The sequence below is a fragment of the Cyprinus carpio genome, chromosome B8 (assembly GCF_018340385.1).
Source record: "Cyprinus carpio isolate SPL01 chromosome B8, ASM1834038v1, whole genome shotgun sequence".
In the NCBI taxonomy this organism is placed as follows: Eukaryota; Metazoa; Chordata; class Actinopteri; order Cypriniformes; family Cyprinidae; genus Cyprinus; species Cyprinus carpio.
The window spans coordinates 24,688,113-24,712,757 of record NC_056604.1 but is presented as its reverse complement, the minus strand read 5'-3'; the positions used below and the strand labels follow the sequence as shown (position 1 = coordinate 24,712,757).

At 35.1% G+C, this 24,645-nt stretch overlaps 2 protein-coding genes across 5 annotated transcripts in view; both read left to right on the top strand.

The window, feature by feature from the left end:
* Positions 1-1,108: 1,108 nt before the first annotated feature.
* On the top strand, positions 1,109-13,250 carry LOC109087816 (centrosomal protein of 78 kDa-like). The gene is made up of 16 exons (XM_042730216.1): positions 1,109-1,261; positions 2,401-2,661; positions 6,599-6,768; positions 7,267-7,339; positions 7,502-7,605; positions 7,767-7,941; positions 8,033-8,146; positions 8,757-8,821; positions 8,905-8,989; positions 9,071-9,173; positions 9,252-9,294; positions 9,677-9,814; positions 10,933-11,010; positions 11,092-11,246; positions 11,392-11,530; positions 12,605-13,250. Exons 2-16 carry the CDS (start codon positions 2,406-2,408, stop codon positions 12,953-12,955), a joined length of 2,049 nt encoding a protein of 682 aa, XP_042586150.1. The 5' UTR covers positions 1,109-1,261; positions 2,401-2,405; the 3' UTR covers positions 12,956-13,250.
* Positions 13,251-13,782: 532 nt separating this feature from the next.
* Positions 13,783-24,645, top strand: part of LOC109087811 (calcineurin-binding protein cabin-1) — a 91,413-nt gene continuing 80,550 nt past the window's right edge. For 2 of the 4 annotated variants that reach the window (XM_042730214.1, XM_042730212.1), the window contains exons 1-9: positions 13,783-13,902; positions 18,366-18,410; positions 18,547-18,642; positions 19,437-19,550; positions 19,662-19,796; positions 20,931-21,111; positions 22,333-22,462; positions 22,557-22,706; positions 23,546-23,961. In XM_042730214.1, coding sequence (XP_042586148.1) covers positions 18,408-18,410; positions 18,547-18,642; positions 19,437-19,550; positions 19,662-19,796; positions 20,931-21,111; positions 22,333-22,462; positions 22,557-22,706; positions 23,546-23,961 — 1,225 coding nt within the window. In that variant the 5' untranslated portion in view covers positions 13,783-13,902; positions 18,366-18,407. Of the gene's footprint in view, positions 13,903-13,928; positions 14,804-18,365; positions 18,411-18,546; positions 18,643-19,436; positions 19,551-19,661; positions 19,797-20,930; positions 21,112-22,332; positions 22,463-22,556; positions 22,707-23,545; positions 23,962-24,645 lie in introns of those variants that run through there. The other 2 variants (XM_042730215.1, XM_042730213.1) reach the window with 2 other exon arrangements.

Genomic DNA, 24,645 nt, shown 5'->3' with positions numbered 1-24,645 from the left:
TTATAATATTTGCTATGTGCAAGAGAAAAACCAAACTTGGATGAAGAAATGATGGTCATTATTGTTTGCATGTAAAATGTAGAATTTTATAGTACATTTTTTAGTGTCAGAGGACGAAGTTGATCTAGTCATAATCATAATCATTCATTTCAGACAAGTGCCGAATGCTGTCTCAATGCTGAATTTCTTTGCTATGTTTCTAGAATGGAGTCTTTTTTTTCAGTATTATTTTATACATTTTTCATTGATTTATGACCGTAAGATCAGTTCAGTTTGCATTACTGAGAGACATAATCCAATTATAGATTTCATGATGGAACCTAATTTCTATTCTACCATAGATTATATTTAAATGTAAACTGACCCAACTCACATCACAGCATATTATATGAGTGCACAAGACATGGCTTTTCCAAGAGCAGAGACGGAAGAGTTGTTTCTGATTCTGAGATTATTCGAATATTGAAAATGAAGAAAAAAACAAAAAACAACCTTGCTTGGAAAGACTGAAACAATTGAAGAGAGCTTTCTGCGTAGAAAGATCTGGATTTAGGCAAAACTCTGTCCTTTTTGCTTGCTGTAGTCAAAGTAAGCAAGGAAAACATTTGCAACTACTTTCCAAGTAAAAATGAAGGGACTCAGAATACATAGAGAGAGTCAGGAATAAGGCAACTTCTTATTTCCATGCTTTTAAATCAACACGATCTCACCAAGAACCAAAACTGTGAAGAACTCGAAAGAAATCAAACATTTTAAGTGGCTGCTCTCTTAAGAAAGACTTTCCACTGAAGAGAGAGAAAGAGTAATAAATAAATAAGTGAATTAAATGTCATTATTTCTAATTGTAGGATTCCCTCACATTCTATAATGTTAGTCAAGGTTTACTGCACCACAAACCTTCATAATAGTTACATGGCCATTTGTTTTCAACTTTCTAGAATAGCACTGTTGTTCTGATGCGACCATGATGATTTCTGAATAACTTGCAGTTTGCTATCTATAAATGATCAATTTGGAAGGATACACAACACATCATACTCAAAACAACAGAAAGGCGAGTTGTTTTTTCCATGAGGTGGCGCTTCAAGAGACGCTGTGCTAACTCCCGCCAGCAGGTGGCGCTGAGCGCAGAAGCGCAGACGGAGCTTGACGCGCAGAACGAGACGCTGCTTCTCTTTCAAACCGCCGCGGTTTGTTTTGACACGCTGGGTGGGTTATCAGTCTCTAGAGGGGAAACCACGACAACAGCGCTAACAAACAGGTAACAAGCGTTTAACCCATTTAAAGGAAAAGACTAAATCAGTTTTAAACCGCTTGCTGTATCTCAGACAACACCAGATTCATAATTGTTATCGCATGTGCGTATGCACATAATACAAAAGCCTATCAAAGGTAGAAATGTGACAAATATACTGGCCAGATTACACGTTATTTTGGCGTGTATTTGTATTTCGATCTAAAGAGTAAGTGAGAATTGTTTTCTTGTCAGCAGAGACAGGTCTACTGTATTCTTATGTTTCGTTTAGCTGATGTTTCATTCTTGAAGTGATTTACAGTAGATTTATTACAATAAAAGACCCCCTGGTGTGACCACCAGAGGTTAAAGTGGACGCATTCTGCACTCATTTCGTTTAATTATATTTTAATTCAACATGATAATGGTTTAGTGTCTCTCTAATGTACCTGAAAAACAATTGAGTGTTAATAATCACTTCTATGGTTTGCAAAATAAATACACATTAGTATACCTATGAAAATAGTATTTATTATGCAAAAAATACATATTTAAATAATACTTTTGTGCAAACTGAATGCAATCTTTTTGGACACTTAAATGCATGTTATTTACAATTAAAAGACAATGTATTATACTTTACATTTATATTAAATGCAGGTAGTTACTTAAGAGTGCTTTTTGAACTACTTAAGTACTTCTTTATATGCGATTTTATAATTACTATTGTCTTCGAAATATGGTTGAATTGTACTGCTGAAGCATTTATGGTAAACTAAAATATACTTTTATGTCATTTCTGTTGAAATTCGTATGTCATTTATTTAAATATGTGTAATTACACAATTGTAATAATTTAGCATTTGTAGTTTTTTGCATTTATTTTTATTAAATTTATTTGTTTTATATGTTATTTTGAATAACACTATATTGTTACACCTTGACCGTCTGAATTGGATTAAATTTTGCATCAAAAGCATGACAAAAGATCATTTAAAATCTACTTAAAGCTAAAATGTTTATTTTGACATTATTACGAAGTGCACTTTGTATTTCCATGTCTTTTTCTAGTACACAATGGTCATAGTTTATGGTTTGTCATATGTGGGAACCTACAGCTTTTAGATACGACAGCAGATCTTAAATTTTTCCATTATTTGTCTTAGGTTGCATGATGCTGGAACCAGCACAGATCCGTCGGAGAGGCGCTCAGGATTTTGAAGGTTACTACGATCACGTGTGTGCGTCTCAGGGATCAGCTCCTGTCCGTGCAGTGAAAGCCAGCCTGAGTCGGGGGATCTTAGAGTTTAACCCTGATCACATCAGTCTGGCGGACTGGACGCCTATCCTGTCAGCCCTGGCTATCAACAAACACCTCCAGCATGTTGCTATGAAGAGCTGCCACCTCACCAGCACTGGAGCTCAAAGTTAGTTAACAGACAAGCGCACAGTATATGGCAAGCCATTTTAACATTTAATCTATAAACTGCACTAGTATCTCATTTAACATTAATAGTACTTATTTTTTAGATACTAGTATATTTTCCATTAAGTATTAGTACTTATTCATTAACTACTAGTGATACTAATGCTTATTTATTAGGTACTAGTACTTATTCATTAGATACTAGTACTTATTGTATATTATTTATTTATTAGTAGTTATTTCTTTTTTGAATAGTGACTATTATATTTTTTATTGTTACTAGTTTTAAATTTTTGATTTTTTTGACTTTTGTGTTGTTTGGTGATTGGTATTTGAGGTATTTAGTTTTTATTAGTATGTAGGGATGTAACGATTAAAGGGTTAGTTCACCAAGATATTAAAATTATGTCATTAATGACTCACCCTCATGTCGTTCCAAACCCGTAAGACCTCCGTTCATCTTCGGAACACAGTATAAGATATTTTAGATTTAGTCCGAGAGCTTTCTGTCTCTCCATTGAAAATGTATGTACGGTATACTGTCCATGTCCAGAAAGGTAATAAAAACATCATCAAAGTAGTCCATGTGACATCAGAAGGTCAGTTAGAATTTGTTGAATCGTCGAAAATACATTTTGTTCCAAAAATAACAAAAATTACGACTTTATTCATCATTGTCTTCTCTTCCGGGTTTGTGTGAGAGCATCTGCATGCACAGTGAGGCCAAGACTTTTGGACAATGGCCTGATGTCAAGAAGGGCAGCAAAGAAGCCACTTCTCTACAAGAAAAGCATCAAGGACAGACTGAAAATCTACAGGAAGTACAAGGATTGGACAGCAGAAGACCGGTGCAAAGTTATTTTCTCTGATGAAGCTCCCTTCCAACTGTTTGGGACATCTGGAAAATCAATTGTTGGGAGAAGAAAGGTGAACACTACCATGAGTCCTGTGTTGTGACAACAGTGCAGCATCCTGAGACCATCCATGTGTGGAGGTGCTTTTCAACCGATGGAGTGGGCTCTCTCATAATTCTGCCCAAAAACACTGCCATGAATAAAGAATGGTATCAAAACGTCTTCAAGAGTGACTTCTTCCAACGATCCATGAGCAATTTGGTGATGATCCGTGCATTTTCCAGCAAGATGGAGCATTATGTCACAAAGCAAGAGTGATAAAGAAGTGGCTCGAAGATCATTACATTGAAATTTTGGATCCGTGGCCAGGCAACTCCCCGGATCTCAAGCCCATAGAGAACCTGAGGTCAGTCCTCAAAAGGCGAGTGGACAAGCAGAAACCCAAAAATTGTTATCAAATCCGAGAACTAATAAGGCAAGAATGGATCGCCATCAGTCAGGATTTGACCCAGAAGCTAATATCCAGCATACCAGAGCGAATTGCAGAGGTTATGAAGAGCAAGGGTCAACACTGTAAATATTGACTCATCATTTTTTTTTTTTTTTTTGCCAATAAAAGCCTTTAAAACTTGTGTGCTTATCATTGATTTTCAGTATACCATAGAAACATGTGGAAAAATAATCTACAAATACTGAAGCAGGAAACTTAGCAAAACACAAAATTTATGTCACTGCCAAAACTTTTGGCCATGACTGTACATCTTCAGCGAAAGCTGAATGTCTTTGTCCATATAAGGGATTTCCTGGAATGTCATCAGTGAATCTCACTTGTGGAGTTTCTGCGCAAGGGCGCCCTGCGGCGATGAGTATGAATAAAAATGAAATTACATTAAAGGGGTCATATGATGCGATTTCAAGTTTTCCTTTCTCTTTGGAGTGTTACAAGCTCTTGGTGCATAAAGAAGATCTGTAAAGTTGAAAAGACTAAAGTCTCAAACCCAAAGAGATATTCTTTATAAAAGTTAACCACGCCTACCTAAAACGGCTCGTTCTAACTCACCCCCACATGTCTACGTCACGATGTGGGAAGATTTGCATAACGCCACCCAAATGTTCACGCACAGAAAGAAGGCGTAACTTTTATTCTCGCTGTTGCTGCTGGCGCCATGTTGTGGAGTCGCTGTGTGTTTCCTTGTGAAAGCGAAACTACTTTTGGCGCTTTTCCACTGCGTGGTACGACTCGGCACGGCTCAGCGCGGCACAGTTTGCGTTTCCACTGTTGTTTAGTATCACTTCAGAGTGGGCAGGATTATTCACATGTTGTTATAGTTGCGCCGCCTCTACTGCCACGACTCCTGAAAAACTTTTTAATTTCGCGTTGCCCCATCAAGCTCTCACTGGATCCGCTCCTCTGCTATCAACGAGAGGAACGTCTGTACTTCCGCAGCAGACAACAAAACTTTCTGGTTTTTATAAATAGGTGTGGTCATTTAAAACAGTTGTGTTCGATCCTTCGCTGGCCGTGCTGATTTAAATCTAGCGGTTCTTTTGTGTTTGTGTCGCGAGTTCAGTGACGCAGGTAGTGACGATTCTCTCCAGCCAATCTGTGATCAGCAGAGTTTACATGTCAGGTTTTGGTAATGTACGGTTCACTTGGAACCTCCATTGAAGTGGTACTAAAAAAAGTACCCAGTACCAGATACTGTACCCAGTGGAAACCCCCCCAAAAGTGAGCCATACCGTGCTGTACCATGCAGTGGAAAAGCGCCATTTGTTTTTTGTTTGTAAATTGGAGATAACTTGAATTTGGTGTTTCATGAGTGTTATAGAAGAGTTTGGGCGCTATTTTTTGGTTTTGTTGAGCGCATTTTACTGAGGACGAGGACTGTTTCCTGAACCAGTAGCCTACAATGCTTCTGTGCACAAAGGCTGTTTCTATAAAGTGGGGAAGTTCAAACTTTGCAAGGACAGTCTGGCCCTTCTGACTCACAATCTCTGTAAGTACGTTTACATATTTAAAGAATTTGCCACTGATGATTCAAACGAGAGTTTTAAGCAGTGTAGAGTAGGCTTGTTGTTTGTCGTTTCTCCGATCACAAATTCAGACATGGTTTTATGTTTACACAGTGCGATACGCAACACAACGCATAAAAAGACAGTATAAGTCATTATAATCAGTAATTATGTCCCCACTGGATGCAACAAATGCCTCGTTTGTAATGGGTTTTATTAGTTTTGTCTCGTTGTGCGAGACGGCATCACAGTATGGTAAAGGGGATAACATTTCCATCACACACTTGAGGTATTCAGCCAATCACAATGGACTGGATAGCTGGCCAATCAGAGCACACCTCGCTTTTCAGAACGATGAGCTTTGTAAAAATCAACATGTTTCAGAAGACGGGGCATAGAGGAGAAACAATTATGTACAGTATGTGGAAAATAATGTTTTTTTAAACTTAAACCGCATAAACACATTGCATCACATCAAATAAACAAAATAATTTTATTTTTAGCAATGTCATATGACCCCTTTAATTGAGTATTTTATCATTATTGCTCATAAAACCCTAATTTTGGGTAAAAACAGCAAAAATAATTAAGAACTAAGTTCAGGATATCTCTGGTCTAAAAAGTTACTAGTAACTAAAAAATAAGTACTAGTTCTATTTTTTCTTAACAAGAAGAGTATAATTAAATACTAGTCACTATTGGAATAAGTACTAGTACCTAAAGAATAAGCACTAGTACCTAATGAATAAGTACTAGTAGTACTAGTAGTTAATGGAAAAGATACTAAAAAATAAGTACTAGTACCATGAAAATAGATACTAGTACAGCTTATATAATAAATAGTAAAATGGCTTTCCATACACAGTATCTGTTTTATCTATTATAGTGCACAAAAAGCATCTGTTGGAAATGCATTATACTGCACATTTGAACATTCCAGCAGTCATTTTAATTTAATTAAAGTAATTAAAATTAAATTGTAAAGAAACATATTGTGTAGCCGTGTCCTGGTGAATCAAAACTCATCAGTGTGGTGAATCTTATGATGATGGAGTGTCTTTATCTTCTCAGGTTCTTACAGGTCCCATAGTAAGAAGAAGACCCCTGTGATTCATTCCAAGAATATGACTTTTCAGTTGTGCAAGGCTGTGCAAAAGTGCCTGTGTGAGTCAAGCAGCCTAAAGACCCTTCAGCTGCACGGTTTGCCACTGAGAGAGAGGGACCTCACGGCTCTCACAAAGGTGGAGTGAAATGTATAGCCTCCCTCTTTGATATTGATTATATTATTTATAATGTGTGAATGATTATATATTATAATGATTATATAATGTATAATGATTATAATGTGTGAATGTTTGTATGGATGGATGTATTTTGTTTTATTAATGTATTATTATTATTATTTTTTGTACTTTTTAATTTGCTTTAAGTGTTTTGTTCAAATTATTTGCTTATTTTATTTCTGATGTTTTTTTTATGTATTTTATTTATATGCTTTTTATTTTTTATTTTATTATATATTATATTTTATATTAATGCCTCATTCATTTTTGTTTTAATGTTTTATTTATTGTATTATTTATTTATTAATTTTAATTAATTTTTTTTATTGTTTTATTTTCCATTTGTTTAATTTTTATTTCATTGAAATTCTTTTTTGATTTTTTATTGTGTTTTTATGTAAATCCTTTTATGTATTGTTTGAGAACTTGTTTAATTAAAATCGTAATTTCCCTTAGGGTTTAGCTAAGAGTGGGTCATTGGAGTATCTGTCTTTAGCACACTGTCCAATCGCAGATCAAGGTTTGGAAGGTGAGTTAAAATCATTAGACAGATTATGACATTTATGTCATTCATTTTTATCTGTGATTATCCAACAAATGTTGTATACATATATTTTTGAATGTGCTGAATATTGTATGTATGAGTTGTTAATGCAAAAACATTTCTTTTTGATATGGTTTTGTCATTCAGTCATCTGTCAGAGTGTGAAATATTCCTCAACGATTAAGACGGTGGATTTCACTTCCTGTAATATCACCTGGCAGGGAGCGGAGCATATGGCAAACATCATAAAGGTACATCATAAGTGAAAATTTTTTAATATTATTAATTCCTGGAAGTCTACGTGAATAAATTCTCCTCCGAAAGAATTACGGGTGAAAAAAGAGATCTGATTTAAATGTCATGATCAAAAGTTAGAGCCTCCTCAGATTCATGAGGCTCATCTGTGGTTTAGCACCAGGCAATGAGACGGCATAGCGCGGCGTGGGTGGAGACTTTGCGCTACAGGAAAGCAGAGTTTGAAGCAATGAGCGGACTGCGCAGAATCACTCTCAACGACAACATCCTGATCAGAGACCAAGGAGTGTCAGCACTCTCCCGCGAGCTTACAGAGGACCTGTGGGTCAAAGGTTTGACAAGTCACTCTTCCACACATACACGTACATATACTGTATATCAGAAGTGTGTAGACACCCACATTCCCATGTTATATTCCCCTAGCGGTGGACCTGCAGCGTTGTGGGATCTCTAATGAAGGAGCTCGAGTTCTAGAGCAGATGCTTCAGTCCAATTCCACTCTGTGTGTGCTTGATATCAGGAGAAACCCGCTCGTCGGTAATTGATCCAAAGCATTGATACATAACTGCTCCAAATCAGCGCTACACTACCATTCAAAAGTTTGGGGTCAGAAAGATTTTTTTTTTATTAGATTTTTTTTTTTAAGATTTTTATTTTTTTTTAAATGCTTTCCAAGACAGTTTTATTAGAAGAACATTAAAAATTTTAAATATCTATTTTTCTATTTATTTATTTGTTTTGTATATTATTTTATATATATATATATATATATATATATATATATAGATGCTCAAGAAACATTAAATATTTTTATTATTATCGACATTAAAAATAGTTAAGCTATTATTGTTTTATTATTATATTTTTGTAGAAATCTTTTGTAACTTAATGAATCTTTTTACTGTCATTTTATTTCAATTTAAGTCCTTAAGTCTTTAAAAAAAATGTTACTGATTTCTTACAAACTTTTGAATGGTATTATACTTTTTTTTATTACATTATTTTTCTTTTATATTTTTGTGTTTTTAATGAGTTTTTTTGTTTACGTAATTTTATTGTGTTGTGAATGATGTTGGTTGTTGATGTGATATTGTAATGTAAGAAGTGAGGGTAGACCTCCAAATCACAGTTGTCATTTGTCTCTTAGATAATAATGTGGTGAAGGCTGTGCTCAAAAAAGTTCTCATGAACACTAAAAGCCATGACTCGCAGGTCAGACAACTTTTGCATGTTTATATGTTTTAGATGGTTGGATATTGGCTACATGAACTCAATGTCGATGTGTTGTGTTTCAGTATCTGTGGCTTAAACCTCCTTCTCCCAAAAGCACTCATGATCAATCACGGAGGAAGAATGCAGGAAAAGCTACATATCGAATTGGTATGTGCAGTATTTTGGCTATTTTTTATTTATTTTTTGTTCTGTAGGTTCTTTTGGACCATTTAATGCTGTTCTCTGCAGGATCTCGCCGGTCGTCGTCTGTAAACTCTGTGTGGAGGCCTCCTCGGCCTGGTTCAGTGGGGTACGTCCCGTGGCGCACTGCTGCACGGGCTGGCTTACAAAGGTAAGGGCAAAGATATTAGCGATATCAATTGTGATATCCTTTGATTTTTTCATTCATCATCTCTCTTTGTCCATAAAGAGGTGCATCACAGGCTGATGGGCTGACAGACCAAAGTTTTCAAGTAAGGACTCTTTCATTGCTAAATTTCTTCATGTAAATTTTTACGTTGACTATTATACATTTAGTAGACTGACTTGCAAGTTGAGTCACATTTTTTAAAACTCTTTTAGCTAGTTTTAGTGTTAAGTTACTTGCACACTGAGTCCGAAATTTTTGTATGTGTTTTTTTGTATTCATCATCCTTTCCTATCAAAATGCTTGCTACAGATGCGAAAACGCAGAAAAACCTGGTTCGAGTTTTTTTATGATGGATGAAAAAATGTGATTGACACAACATGAGGTCTTATTTATTTTTTTAACGTGCAAAAATTTCGGATGAGAATTTCTGCAAAGACCTTTAGTATGGAATATGTTGAGGATGTCATGATGGCTTTCTTCATCAGAACGCCACCTCTGTGCGGGTAACCGTTGAGACGGAGTCGGAGTCGGAGGAGGTGGATGGTGCAGATGTACCGGGTCCTCAGGAGAAAATCACAAGCTGCCAGTTCAGACGAATAGAGAGGGAGAATAATCGATTACAGGTGCCGCAGTAACAGCCTGTCCAAATGTTCTCTATCATGTGTTTACTGAATGAGGAAGCTAGAAAAAATCAAACACTTTAGTTTTTCAAGAGGTCACATGGATTCTGTAGAACAGTAAAGAAGATTTGTAGCTAAATCTGTGGTCCTTGGTGATTCACCAGCAGCTGCCGTCACTTTGAGGGTCATAAAAAGCATATCAGGCAGCACAAAATGAATACCTGTGGTTCCTGATGATATATTGAGGTCTTATTCAGTCTGTGCAAGAAACTGAGTAAATGAACAGTAAATTGTTATTTTTGGGAGAACTATGCTTTTAAAATACACTTTTCAGATTTTCAGTTTATTTCATTTGTCCACTAAAACTTTCCATCATGCATCACATGAGTATTCCTTTCCCTCAGTTTTCCAGTAATGAACGTCATGCACATTTCTGCCGCTTCTCAAATAATGTACTGTATTTGTATAGTTTAAAACTATTTTGTAAAGCTAATTTTACGGTTAGCGTTGAATGTATTTTAAATGCACACAAATAATAAAAACACTTTGCATAATTTGACAGAATATCCAGTTGATTGGAAATGCACACCTTTTTGTTTTCTTAATGCATCATGAATCTGAAGCTCTTCAGTCACACTGCTGTAAACAAGCACACAAACTTAAAAAACAAAACAAAGCAAAATCATTTGGATTGGTGGTAAAGTTTGAAAAATATATAAATAATGTTCATACAATAAATATTGTAATGGCTTATGTTTATCCTTCTGTTTATAGTTAAATATGTAATAATCATGTATTTCTCATTTTTGTGATTACTTTCCATAGTTTGAAAACTAGGACAGCAGTAAAATAACAAATATAATTCATGAAAAGTAGCAAAGATAAATTATATCATGACAAAAAAGTTCCAGTTTTATTGTGATTATAAAAAAATTAAAATAAATAAAAAGCCCAAAGTTGTAGTATACAGTGACACAAGATTTTGATGTTTTGTAATCTAATGTAATGACAATCAGAATATTTATGTTATTTATGTATTTTTTTGGAGCGTGGCTTAAATGTTTGAGATGGTTTGGTGTATATAAAGGACAATACAGTGCAGTTCCTCTCTTCACACACAGGTGGAGCTGGAGGAGTGTCGTCTGAGGCTGGCAGAGGAGAGGAACAACAGGCTGAAAACCAACTCTCGTCTGGTGGAGGTACAAGTATCTGCTTGTACATTATTCTACTTGTAAAATTAAAAGTTATGTGAGTGTATATTAATATGTCTCTTCGTGCAGCTGGAGCTGGAGAATGAGCGTTTGCGCAGTCTGAATCAATCCCTGTCTGAAGCCCATCTCAGCGCCTCTGTTCTGGAGGATGAACGTGTGCTGGAAAGCATTGAATCCTCCTTCCAAAAGTTCCACGCATTCCTAGATCTGCTGAAAGACGCTGGGTCTGTCTGAGCTCACATTTTACTAATATCTGCCGAATGATTTATGCATTACTGTTTATGCCTCGTTTCATCAAAAGTCTTGATGCCATACTGTTTTTAAAATGTTGAAACTTTTACAATACTTTGATACTTGGCTGTATGATAGGCTTGGTCAGTTTGCGTCTATGGCTGGAATAGACCAATCAGACTTTGGGCTGCTTGGGCATCCTCAGCTCTCCTCAACAGAGAGGACACACGTCGCCCAAGAAAACCAGAGAAATGAGGAGAGGAGGGAGAGTTTAGCAGTGAGTAGAAATAAGACAAACCATTTATATTAGTTATTTATTTTTCTGTTTGTTTGTTTTAGGATTTATTAACTACTATTTAAAAGTTTGGGGTCAGTTAGATTTTTAAAATACAAATAGGTATATATATTTTTATTCATGTTAATATAAATGAATTATAAATGACTAAATATAAATGTAATATACTGTATTAATATATTATGTGTGTGTGTGTGTGTGTGTGTGTATATATATATATATATATATATATATATATATATATATATATATATATATATATATATATATATATATATATATATCAAACGATTATTCGCATCCAAAATAAAAGTTTTTGTTTAAATAATATGTGTGTACAGTGTGTATATTTATTATGTATATATAAATACAAACACATATATTATATATTTTGAAAATATTTATGTGTATACATTTATATATTTATATTCTTATATATAAATATATTTAATATATAAACATAACATATTTTTCTCAAATATATACATGCATGTGTTTGTATTTATCTGTACATAAATAAACATAGTATACACGCATATATTATGTAAACAAAAACTTTTATTTTGGATGCGATTCATAGTTTGACAGCACTAATATATATAATTATATAACATATTAATGTTTTCATTCTGCAAGGATGCATTACATTGATGAAAAACGTAACAGAAAAGACATTTATAATGCAACAAAAGGTTTCTATTTCAAATAATCAAATAATCAAGTCATGCTTTTTGCTCAGCAAATCAGCATATTAGAATGATTTCTAAAGGATCATGTGACGCTTTGACCACAGGAATAAATTATGTTTTACAATATATTAAAATAGAAAAGAGTTTTTTAAATTATAATATTTCACCATATTGCTGTTTTAATTCTTTATTTTTTATTTTTACATCAAATAACTGCAGCCTTAGTGAACAGAAGAGACATTTTTGGAAAACATTAATAAAACTTTCAACCCCAAATTTTTAAATGGTAGTGTATTTATTTATTGATTTTTAATATTTATTAGTATTTAATTGCAATATTATTCTTATTTCTCTAATCACCACACAGATGGCAGACATCCCTCAACCTGAATCCAGGACTCATTCAGAACCTCCTGCTAACACTGAAGACGTTCTCCGGCCTCGTTCCCAACAGGAAGTGCCTCTGAGTCCAGTCCGCTTGTGTCGTGCCTCCCCACCTTCACAGGAGCCACTTGAGTTTGAGGCCCCTGAGAGGAGCCGAGAGTCCTCTTACTCTTCCCAGCACCACTCAGTCAGTAGTGACAGTCCTCAGTCCAAAGCCTCAAAGTCCTCCAGAGCGAACGGATCCGTGTGCTCGGCTCTGAACTCGAGAGCGTCTAGTCTGTCTCAGCTGGGTTCAGGAAGCCAGAGAAGTGCTGCTGGATTGGTTGGGCTTTAGAGATCTTAGTAATGACCTCGTAAAGAACTCCTCTGGTGTTTTCATGGCTGCTGTAATCTTTATCTGTTTTGAGAACCATGCTGAGAGAATCCTATTATTATTTGTTTGTTTGAGAGGTTGATGTTCTAGATGACATTTTAGGTTCAAGATATTAATGCTGTGTAGTTATATAGACTAAGAAGTTTTATTTATGGTTTGTTTGTTGTTCAGTTATTATTTAAGAGGTTTTTTTAAATATATATTTTTTGTGATTGCTAAATTGATTGATATTTGTGATTGATTAAAAACTTAAATCAAATTCGCCGTCTGCTAATTGTTGTAATGATTTTTTTTCTAGAAATCATTTTTCATTTGAATATAAACCTGTTTTGCATGTCATGTGACCTGTCTAGTGCAAAACTTGAATTTTTGCAGAATTAAATTTGTTAAATGGAGTCTTTGAATTTGGCAGGGTGCTATTTTAATCAAAATTACTAGTCACACTTTATAGTAGTAATAATAATAATAATAAATGATGATAATAATAATAATTAGTATTAATATAAAGTGAATAGTGTTATTGAATAAAAGCCATTTAATAATATTTTTTTTTAAAAGCAGAGGAATTTCCATCCATCTATCTATCTATCTATCTATCTATCTATCTATCTATCTATCTATCTATCTATCTATCTATCTATCTATCTATCTATCTATCTATCTATCTATCTATCTATCTATCTATCTATCTATCTATCTATCTATCCATCCATCCATCCATCCATCCATCCATCCATCTATCTAATGTCACTGATGATTCTCCGAAGCTTGATTGAGAAACAGAACGTTGAAAGCTGAGATGTGACACGTGATTGGCTGTTTGCAGGCGTGTGCTCAATCGTCCAATCGGAGCGCTCGACACTGACTTCATCGACTCTCCTTCGAGCAGAAGATCATGCATGCAGCTGGTGAGTAGCAGCTCTCCATCAAAACATCATACATGCAAACACAGAACACAAGTTTGCATCTGGACTCACTGTGAAAGTATCCCACATTTATAAAGTATGATAAAATTGTGCGTTGAGTAGAAACGCAGTTTCTGTTGTAAGGTCAGCTGGGCTTGTGCTGCTAGCATGTTAGCATGTTGTTGTTATTGTATGGTATGGGGTTGATAAACAGCGCTGTTAACAATAACACTACCATTGTGTGCAACATCACCGTTGTTATGATGCTTGCGAACCATCAGATGAATGTTTTTGTATTAGTTAATCAAGCTAAACAGTGAAATCCGCCGTGATTCTCATCACTGCACAATAAATGTGTGTCATGGGGAAAATGCTCCCTCAAGAACAATGCACTTTTATTGCCATGTTATAGTGAGCTTCGCATATACAACATACTGTCTGGGGAAATGGAAACACTGACCAATTTGATTGTTATTGCTTGGCATTGTATATCTTCGAGAAGGCAACTTAATCTTGTCCCATTGTTGGGGACAAAAATACCCTGCACTAAGGCATGAAGTGAATTATTAAAAAAAAGTATGGTGTAAAAAGTGTTGAATAAATGTATGCTGAATGTAGATAGTGGTAGATACTGTGTGCTTTAAGTGTAAATTTCAACAAATAGCAAGTGCAAGCAGTATTTTGTACAGTCACACAAAGTGTAGTCCATGCTATTTGTACACTGTACATATTCTGAAATTCTGTTCACAATCACAGTTATACAGAGTTCTCCTCTGCACCACAGCTGGATACATGATTGTTGATGCCACAAACAATTTTATGCATTTACTGAAAATCTTCTAAAATGCCCCTTTTTTAAAATCAGTTACAAGCCAAGGGACAATCAAGAAGAAAACCTATGAATGTAATAATATACAGTAATATGATATGCCAATACTTTTAAGTTTAGTATAGCATGTAATTTAATAATTGAATGCCTTTCTGAAATAGATTCTGATTGACATTTTTTGTGGTAAAGTCTTTTTCTGTAGAAAAAAAAGAGGAGATAGATATACCTCCCTGAAGTTGGCGCCTCATAAAAAGAAATCACCAAAACTATGGCATTCATTTGTGTTTGTGCTGGTTTGGTGTTTGAGATATTTAACATTATTTGATGTCACTCTCCACCCCATGATGCTCAAATAGCTCCAAATGAATGCAGTTCGTTTTGTGCTGTTAAAACAAGCGCTCTATGTATTTTCCTTCATTAGATATTACCAAAATGTTTTCTGGAGCTGTGATGTCACTCTTCACCCCAGTTCGTTTAAATCACACAAAACCATGTCATTCATTTGTGCTCGATTTGAGCCATTGAAATTAACATCAAATATATTTCCCCTTTCTTAGAAATAACAAACAAAATTCAAGGCAGTGACGTCACTCTCCACCCCATGCCGTCCAAACAAGCCGCCAATATGCCTTTATACAGGCTAGGCTAAATGTAATTACATGGTATGACTGCATTTAGTAGGCGATGCATAGCTGTGGGAACGTGTATATTATATCAATAAAAGTTTTATTTCTTGTGAGTGAGTTTGTCTTTATTGTTGCTGTGTTTTCATAAAAAACCCAAACAAACAACAACAAAAAAAAAAAACAGTGAACCCCAAACAAAGTGATAATACTTTAATTTATTTGGGTTACAATGCAAGTAGACAATATTTGTCTTATTGGTTTTGTTAATAAAAGTTGTTTAATTATATGCGAATTTGCCATAGCATTTTATGACTAAGGTGAAATCCAAAGACCATTATTTTAGAACCTGCATATCAACCCAAGCCTGACATATACACCCCTATAGGGCTACGAGCAAATGTTCACATCTGGAAGAGTTAATAAAAAAAAAAAGAGGACTGGATTAAAACTGTTGCCCCTACCAGAGATTTAAAATAAGTAAAAAAAATAAATGACCATGAATGTGTTTAGGAGGAAATAGTAAGGAGATATTTCAGTGATTTATTAATAAGTGTTTCTGAGTCAGTGTTGCAAGTCGATCCTGACTCGCCATCTTCTCACTGGATGCGCCTTTATTAGAGAGAAATGCATCATTAAGGATATCATAATGAAAGAGTTTGTTTTTAATTGTTTGAATTATTTCATTTTGAAGTAGTAATTCAAAGCGTTCTATAGATATATTTATAATTTCTGTGAGGCAAGTATTCGCTGAGTTTCGGTACATGATTGTGAAGCGCTCTGTTCAAGACCGAGATGGCAGAAAGCGCATCCTGTTTGATTTCTTTATTTTAAAGCATTTTGTTGTGAGCGCATAAAAATAAAAGTAGACCCTTTACAGTGCAGAATGATGTATTACGGCGTAAATGATGTTGTTTTTACTTTTATTAAGAAAAAAATGCAAGTGATGGCGCTGGTGCCTCCATGTCCTGTAAAGCGCACTTTAGCTTCCACTCTCCGCACAAACGACTGGATATGTGCCTAACAGCACAAATTTAAAAATATTACTATATTAACTATAACAAAAACTTGAATTTAACAACAACAAATTTTTTTATCCTTATATATTATCCTTATTCATTTTGTTAGGCTAACAAATGTTCAAAGTTTAAAATAAGTGAATATGTCATTATACGATTTTAATCTATTTTTTATTAATAAATATCTAAATAAATTGGTATAATTTAAAAAAGAAAAAATTAATAATAATAATGAGCCACAAACTAAGCATTCATTTGAAGTAAGGGGAAAATCTTTTATTTATTTGTTCTAGGCTACGTCAGTGTGTTCGTTCTGTTAATAAAATAATTAGCTTTAATAAGCGACTTTGTAGGCTACTACAATCTCCGTTTAAACTACACAACCTAAAACGCATGTTACATGACCATTCATGCAGGTACAGCCATAAATATGAATAGGTAGATTCTCTATTAATTAGATGGCGGACGCATCTACGTGCTTGGAGCGATCGAATGGGGAATCTACCTATAGCTACATCTATGGGTACAACAACGTGCATGATGTTATTGTTTACACGGTCATCAAGGATACGCGGAGCGAATGTGGGCAGCAACACCATCGTTTTCAAAAGTCTCTGTTTTGGTCCGTTTACACTGAAATGCAACCCCGGAGTTTTCAAACTAAAACGGGGTCTGCAGCATTTTTAAAAGTCTCCGTTTTCGAGGGTCAAAAACGCCGGAGTAGTGTAAACTATTTATGCGTTTTAAAACGAAAACGCACTAGTTTAAACAGGGCCTGAGAGTAATATTGAATCAACCTTAAGCATTAATTTTGTTCCAACAAAATTTTCATTTATTTAGTTTTTACAATTAAACTTTTGCCATCAAAAACTCACATAAGTTATGATTTGCAAGTCAATGTAGACTTACATTTCATTTTATTTCATAAGAGCTATTTTAAACAAACGCACATCAACTAAACCAGTTAATTTAGTCGTGTGTTGAATTTTTTGAATGATAAATGAGATTAGTTCAGCAACAAACATGGACGTGATAAGTTGCAATAGCCTGCAGAGAAATTTTCAAACACTGTTTTACACACAAAGAAATTTTTTGGACTTGTTGCTTGATGAAATCTCTGGCAATAAAACCTAGAAAAACACACCAGCAGATTTGTAAACAATAGAAGACAAGAATGTGGACGAGCGGCTTGTGTGACATCACTTTTCCTCCAGGTATTTATAAAGTCTTACGGAGGAGAAATAAATGGAATGTTTATTTTAACGGCACAAAACGAGCACAAACGAACCGTTTTAGGGCAGTTTGGCAAGGTGAACGCCCTGAATTAGCATATAGTTGTTCTTTTTTAGGGGCGATAAATACAGTGTTCAATATTCCAAGGGCAGAAATTTAAATATGAAGTTAGTGAAAACTTGGATATTTGAGTTGACTAAATTTAAAGTTTTAAGGCAGCATGAACATTAATTACATAAAAAATAACAGTGGGGTGGAGAGTGAAGTTTTCGTCATTTAAGAAGAGGTTACATTGTTTATTTTAACGGCACAAATCGAGCACAAACGAATGACACCGGTTTTGTGTGATTTAGACGAACCCGTAAACATTTTGGTTATATCTAAGGACTGAAATACACAGAGCGCTTGTTTTAACAGCACAAACCCAGCACAAACGAACTGTGCTGATTTGGAGCGATTTGGGCAACATGGGGTGGAGAGTGACGTCACACGGTCAAAAGAATAATGTTTAGCATCTCAAACACCAAACCAGCACAACCGTTCGTTTTTGTGGCACAAATCAGCACAAACGAATGGCAGTTTTGGTGATTATTTCTTTTCATGGGGTGCCAACTTCACAGAGGTGATAGATATTATGTACAAGCACTGCTCAAATCAATGTAATGTAATTTTTTTTTCTTTTTTTTGGTAAGTAGTCATAATGATTCTGATCCAGTTAACCAATTTATTTAAATTATTATTATTTTTTCTTGACAACAACAGATGCTGATGACTGGAGTGAATGATCCTAAATAAATAAGAAACATGGTAAGTCCCTCTGTATGTTTTATGCTTTTTTATTATTATTTTGTCCTAAACTACCTCATATGAGGATTTGACTTGCTTCTGTCGTATTGTTCATTTAATTTGTTCACTGTATTCATGTATCTTCTACAAATCACAGATCCGGATAGCTGCTCTGAATGCAGCATCTCATGCTGCAGATGAACATGAAGACGCCTTCAGAAGCACGAAACAAAGTCAAACGAAGGAAGCCCAGGTGAGACAGATACTTTCAGGTTTCAACTTTTTCTTTCTGGTCTGTTTAAGGTTTATTGTTTATTAAACCTTTTGGCAAAATGTACATGAAAACGTTTGCGTATGTGTTTTTGTTGAATATCTTATTTGGTAGATCAGGCTTTTATGGCTCATATGATATAGGAGAATATATGCAGCTCATTTTTATTGAATCAAAAACATCTTTTTTTATTCAGTGGCCCAAACTGAGCAAAAAATATGCAGTTTGTTGCAGACAAACAGACTACTCGCATAAAATGTGAATATAAATGTCAGTTTTCACTGTATATCTCTCAATAATGTCTCAATTTTTTAGTGTGAGGGCAAAACATATAATGCAATGCATACAATGCAATACAATGATGATTGAGAGATGTACAAATAAACCTTCATCAAAAGACTGATAGATCATTTTTTAATGCTTACATTTTAGCATGATATTTCTAAAAACTAATGTATGGATAATCAACATAAGTTGCTTCAGTCCATCTTGAATATATTCCTAATAATGTAAAAGTTATTCTTTTACTTTATAAAAGCAAAAAGACACATGTATCACAAGCTGAAAGGGGGGCATTTTTTACAATTAAAAGACTTTTTACTGTACTTTTGAACTGTCAGTCAGATGACAGAAAGCATGTAGATTGTGAATAACAGGGTTTTCATCAGTTATGGTCATGCTGATCATTTAGAGGCCTTTTTTGTTTATTAAATATGATACGGTAGGCTAGAAGGGGTTAATAAAAATAAAATGGCTCCTTCTCATTTGTATTGCAGGAGGCAGAAGCGTTTGCTCTGTATCATAAAGCCCTTGATCTGCAGAAACATGACAAGTTTGACGAGTCTGCCAAAGCCTACCATGAGCTCCTCAGGACGCCGCTGCTCAAGGAGGTACAGCAGACTCCTTCAGCTCTGATTATTAGAAATCCTGAATATCTTTCATTTTATATTTAACTTTAGCTTTATTATTGTTAGTGATCTCTTTTTTTTTTCTTGCACCAGGCCGTGTCATCTGAAGATGAGAAAGTTGGACTCAAGCATCCTGGGCTGATGTTGAAGTACTCCACCTATAAAAACCTGGCCAGTCTCGCTGTGCTCAGAGATGATTTAGACACTGCCATGGACTTCTACGTGCAGGTAAATGCGTACTTTGAACAAATCACTAAGTGCAAGTCGCATAATTTGTCCTGCATGCTCACTTAGCAATTTAATTGAACTTCACTTCCATTCAAAACTTTGGGGTCAGCAAGATTTTTAATCAATACTTTTATTACAGTACATTAAAGGGATACTCCACCCCAAAATGAACATTTTGTCATTAATCACATGACCCCATGTCGTTCCAAACCCGTAAAAGCTTAGTTCGATGAAAACCGGGAGGCCTGTGACTGTCCCACAGACTGCCAAGTAAATAGCAGTGTCAAGGTCCAGAAAAGGTATGAAAGTCGTCGTCAGAATACTCCATCTGCCATCAGATGCGCAATCTGGGTTATATGAAGCGATGGGAACACTTTTTGTAAGCGAAAAATTACGACTTTATTCAACAATTTCTTTGTCAACATTCTCCTCTGTGTCTCTCCATATCACCGTATGCTCTTTTGTATCATCTGCACCATAAGGATGCGTTGTTTTCTTTCAAATCAAAGCTAAATACACATACTTGACACTGTTATTTACTTGTCAGTCTATGGGACAGTCACAGGCCTCCCGGTTTTCATCCAAAATATCTAAATTTTGTTCTGAAGACGAACAGAGCTTTTACGGGTTTGGAGCAACATGGGGGTAAGTGATTAATGACAAAATTTTCATTTTGAGGTGGAGTATCCCTTTAAATTGATCAAAAGTGACTGTAAAAGTGTTTAAAATGCTATGGAGGTTTCAAATAAATTTCCACAAAAATATTTAACAGCATAACTGTTTGCAACATCGATAATATTAAGAGTTAATAATTTTTTGATCGGCATATTAGAATGATTTCTGAAGATCATGTGACACTGAAGACTGGAGTAATGATGCTGAAAATTCAGCTTTACATCAGGATAAATTACATAAAAAAAAAAAAAAAATCAATAGAAAACAGTTATTTTAGCTTTCACAATATTACTGTTGTTACTGTTTCTTGGTGAGAATAAGAGACATCTTTCACAGACATAAAAACATCTTATAGACTTTTGAATGATAGTGTACATTTGTTTTTAATTTGGTATTAGTTCTATTAACCAGACAGTTTGGACACAGTTGAGTCTCTGACTGTATGTATGTGTCTTGCAGGCTGTGATGCTGGACTCCACAGATGTGAATATGTGGTTTAAGATGGGAAAGTTGGCTTTGAGGAAGGCCAGCATGCCTTTGGCCCGTCATGCGTTTGAGGTGGGCTTACGCTGTAACCCGGACCACTGGCCCTGCCTGGACAGTCTCATCACTGTCCTCTACGTTCTGAGTGACTACAGCTGTGAGTCAGTACAACATACACCATTCCCCTGCTCACTGCAAGATGTGGATTAGAACTTTTGGAATTTTGAAAACCAAAATGTTTTTGATTTTTAGAAACCCAGATTTTCTAGAATCAGGTCACAGCTATTGCAGTCATCAGCTTAATTCATTAAATATTCATTATTTCTTTTGGACATAAAATCAAAATTGACCCTGCATGATTCATTAGTGCTCAGAAAGTGCTCAGATTTATCATTTTTAATCAACGGATCTATGAAACAACATTTCTGCTTATGTAACTAAGGCTGCATACTAGTGCATAGACAAGGAAACCTAATGCACTTTGCATTTTTCTGCTAAGTAGAGAATGCAGCAGTCCAGTTCTGGAAGTAAAAATCCAATTCATTTTTTCATAAAGACCTTGATTTTAAAAGCATATGCATTTAAAAGTATATGCTACTCTACAGTAAGTCAGTGTGATTTCAAATCTGTTTATAACTGGATATTTTGCAGCATTACAAAATGTATGTACCAGTAAATGAATGGATTCATTAATAATTAAATATATAGTGAGTATATAGTTTTCCTCAAAAAAAAAGAAAAAAGCTTGATGGTTTTTCTTATTATATAAATATTAAAATAATGTATTTTAATATAATTATTAAATTAAAAAGAATTTTACAGTTGTACTAATATTTCTATAATTTTTTAATGTAATTTTTTTTATATATTTATTTTATAGTACAGTGGTATTATTATAGTAGCAATGCATTTCTTATTTAGTTTAATATTTTTATTTACTCCATCCATTCTTCATCCTTCTTTTTGCTACTTTGTAATGATTTTCACAGGATTTTAAATATACTTAAAAATAACAAATATTGTTATAATAATAATACAATTTTTTATTTTATTTTATAGTCAAAATAAATAGATTAAAAATGGCATTGTTGCCTATAATGACTCAAGTTGACTTTAGTTTTGTAAGTTTCTTGTAAAGATAAATCTAACCAAGTGTTATCTAATCAAGATTTTTTCAAATATACATAATGGGAAAAATACTTCTGGAGCCAAGGCCACTGAACAAGTAGGCGGCTACTGTTGTGAATGCTGTTTTATGTCGTCTTTGCAGGCATAAAGGTTTTTAGTTCTTGACCTTGATTTCCTGCTGCTAGCTTTTCATCATATTCTGAGTAAGCAGAGTAGTCACAGCATTATGTTCTGGTCTGTTTGTGCATAGGTTGTCTGTACTACATCTGTAAGGCTCTGGAGAAGGACACGGGTTACAGTAAGGGACGAGTGCTCAAAGAGAAGATCTTTGAAGAGCAGCCCTGCCTCAGACGAGACTCTATGAAGATGTTCTCCAAACTGTATGTACATTCAGCTGAGCTTATAACGTGGCATCCACCAGTTGTACTGTTGAAGAAGAAACATGGTGTCTGTGTGCATGTGTTTTGGCTGCAGGGATGTATCAGTGCAGTATGTGGATGTAGATGAGGAGGAAGCCCACAGCATTGTGGAGGAAGCGCTGGAACTGAGGAGACAGAGACAGGCTAAACTCACACGGCATCCAGTCGCTGACCTTCAGCTGGTTCAGCCCATCAAATACTTCACGTGAGTCCATGCCACCGTTAATCCACAGAGAGTTTGGGCTGCTTTGTCTGAAGGAATATCAGTGGTTATAATCAGTAACATTATTTATTTGATTTATTTATGTCTATTGACTGCTTCTGTGACAAATTAAAAATGAAAAAGCAATTGATAGTTTAAAGTTTTATCATCGACGCTATAAAAGAAATTAATACTCCTCAATATTTTTCTAGATTATTCTTCAATCCACATATATTTATACTGTTTGACAGATTTCTGCTGATTTTTACTGTCTACTGTTTGGGGTCAGTAAGGTTTTTTTTTTGTTTTTTTTAAACGTTCTTGTAAGAAGTCTCTTATGCTTGACAAAGCTGCATTACAGTAAACAGTTAAATACAGTAAAATAGCAATATTGTAAAATTTTACTACAGTTTAAAACAACAGTTTTTTTCTTCTAGTATATAAAAAAAAATAATTTCAGTGATGCAAAACTGCATTTTCAGCTTCATTACTCCATGATCCTTCAGAAATCATAATTCTAATATGATTAGGCCTAATTTATTAATTATGGTATTTTTTTCTAAATTATTTAATGAATAGAAACATTAAAATAGAACATTATAATGTATTAAATGTCACTTTTTTTTTACCTTGCTGAATAAGGTTTAATTTCTTTCAAAAAATAATAATAATCTTACTGACCCTTGTCTTTTGAATGGTAGTGGATATCGCTCATCTCTACTTAAAGCTCAGATTAAATTGAATAATATTAAAATGAATTATTAAATAGAATAAAATATTATCTATTAAGTATTCAAGTATTGTTTTGCTGTGTGTCTGTGCGATGCATCTAATCCGTGTAGGTGGAAGAGTGTTGGGGAGAGTTTCTTGGCGATGTACAAACACCAGAATGCTTGTCTGGTCCCACGGCCTGACTTTGGGCGCCGCGTCGACCTGTCTATGTACCGCGACCCAGACTGCCTCGTGCAAACGCCCTCCAGTACTCCAGCACCCGCCACTGTTGCTTCAGACCCCCCTCAGACCCCCATACCCGTCAGCATACCTCAGGCTCCCCCTGCCCCTCCACCCGGTCCCAGTAGCCCGAGTGCCATTCTGCCCCCATCCAGCGAGCTCCTTGTCCAGCCGCTGACTCAGCCCAGTGCTTCTGCAGGAGTACCGCAGAGTCAGAACGTCATTGAGATCACCACTACAACCACGGTCACCACTACTGCTGCCAGTGGAGCTGAGGAAACTGCTGTTACCACCCTTAATACTGCTGGTCAGTGTCAATGTAGACGTGACGCATGCACATGTATGCAATGTTACAGAGCTTTTTTTTTATTTATTTTTTTGCATTTATTTATTTCAAGGCATTTTTAAGGATTTGTAATGTATCAAATAATTCCTCAATAACGTGTGTCCACCAAAGAGTTTTTAGCCAGCTGAAAAAATGTCAGGCGCTCTTCTGTAAACGACCAGCTGGTTGGCGCATGAGAATGCTTTTATGGCGCAGCGTTTTTCCATCTGAGACTCTTTATGATTTGGAATATCCACGGCGACAACGTATTACTATTGTATCTCATTTTAAAGAATTTTACTAAATATAAAAAAGCAGTAACCAGTAACACTGAACATTCTTCATTGTTGTAGGCAGTTGTTGTACAAGCAGGATGGTTGGTCACTATCTGTCGCACCTGTCGCTGTGATTTTGCTAAGTAAGACATGTTCCTGGATCAACATCTTTTGCTGATCCTGGATCAACATTACTGTCCAAAAATATAGACTAAACCCAATCCCTACCCCTAAACCTAACCCTACCCATAATTTATTCCTAAAATCAGTGTGAAATGATAGCTGATTAACAAGGGTATAGAAGCACACAACTCTGATCGTAAGCCCAAAGGATGTTGATCCAGGAACATGTTGTGCTTGGTGAAATCACGGTCACCTTGTCCCAGCTGTC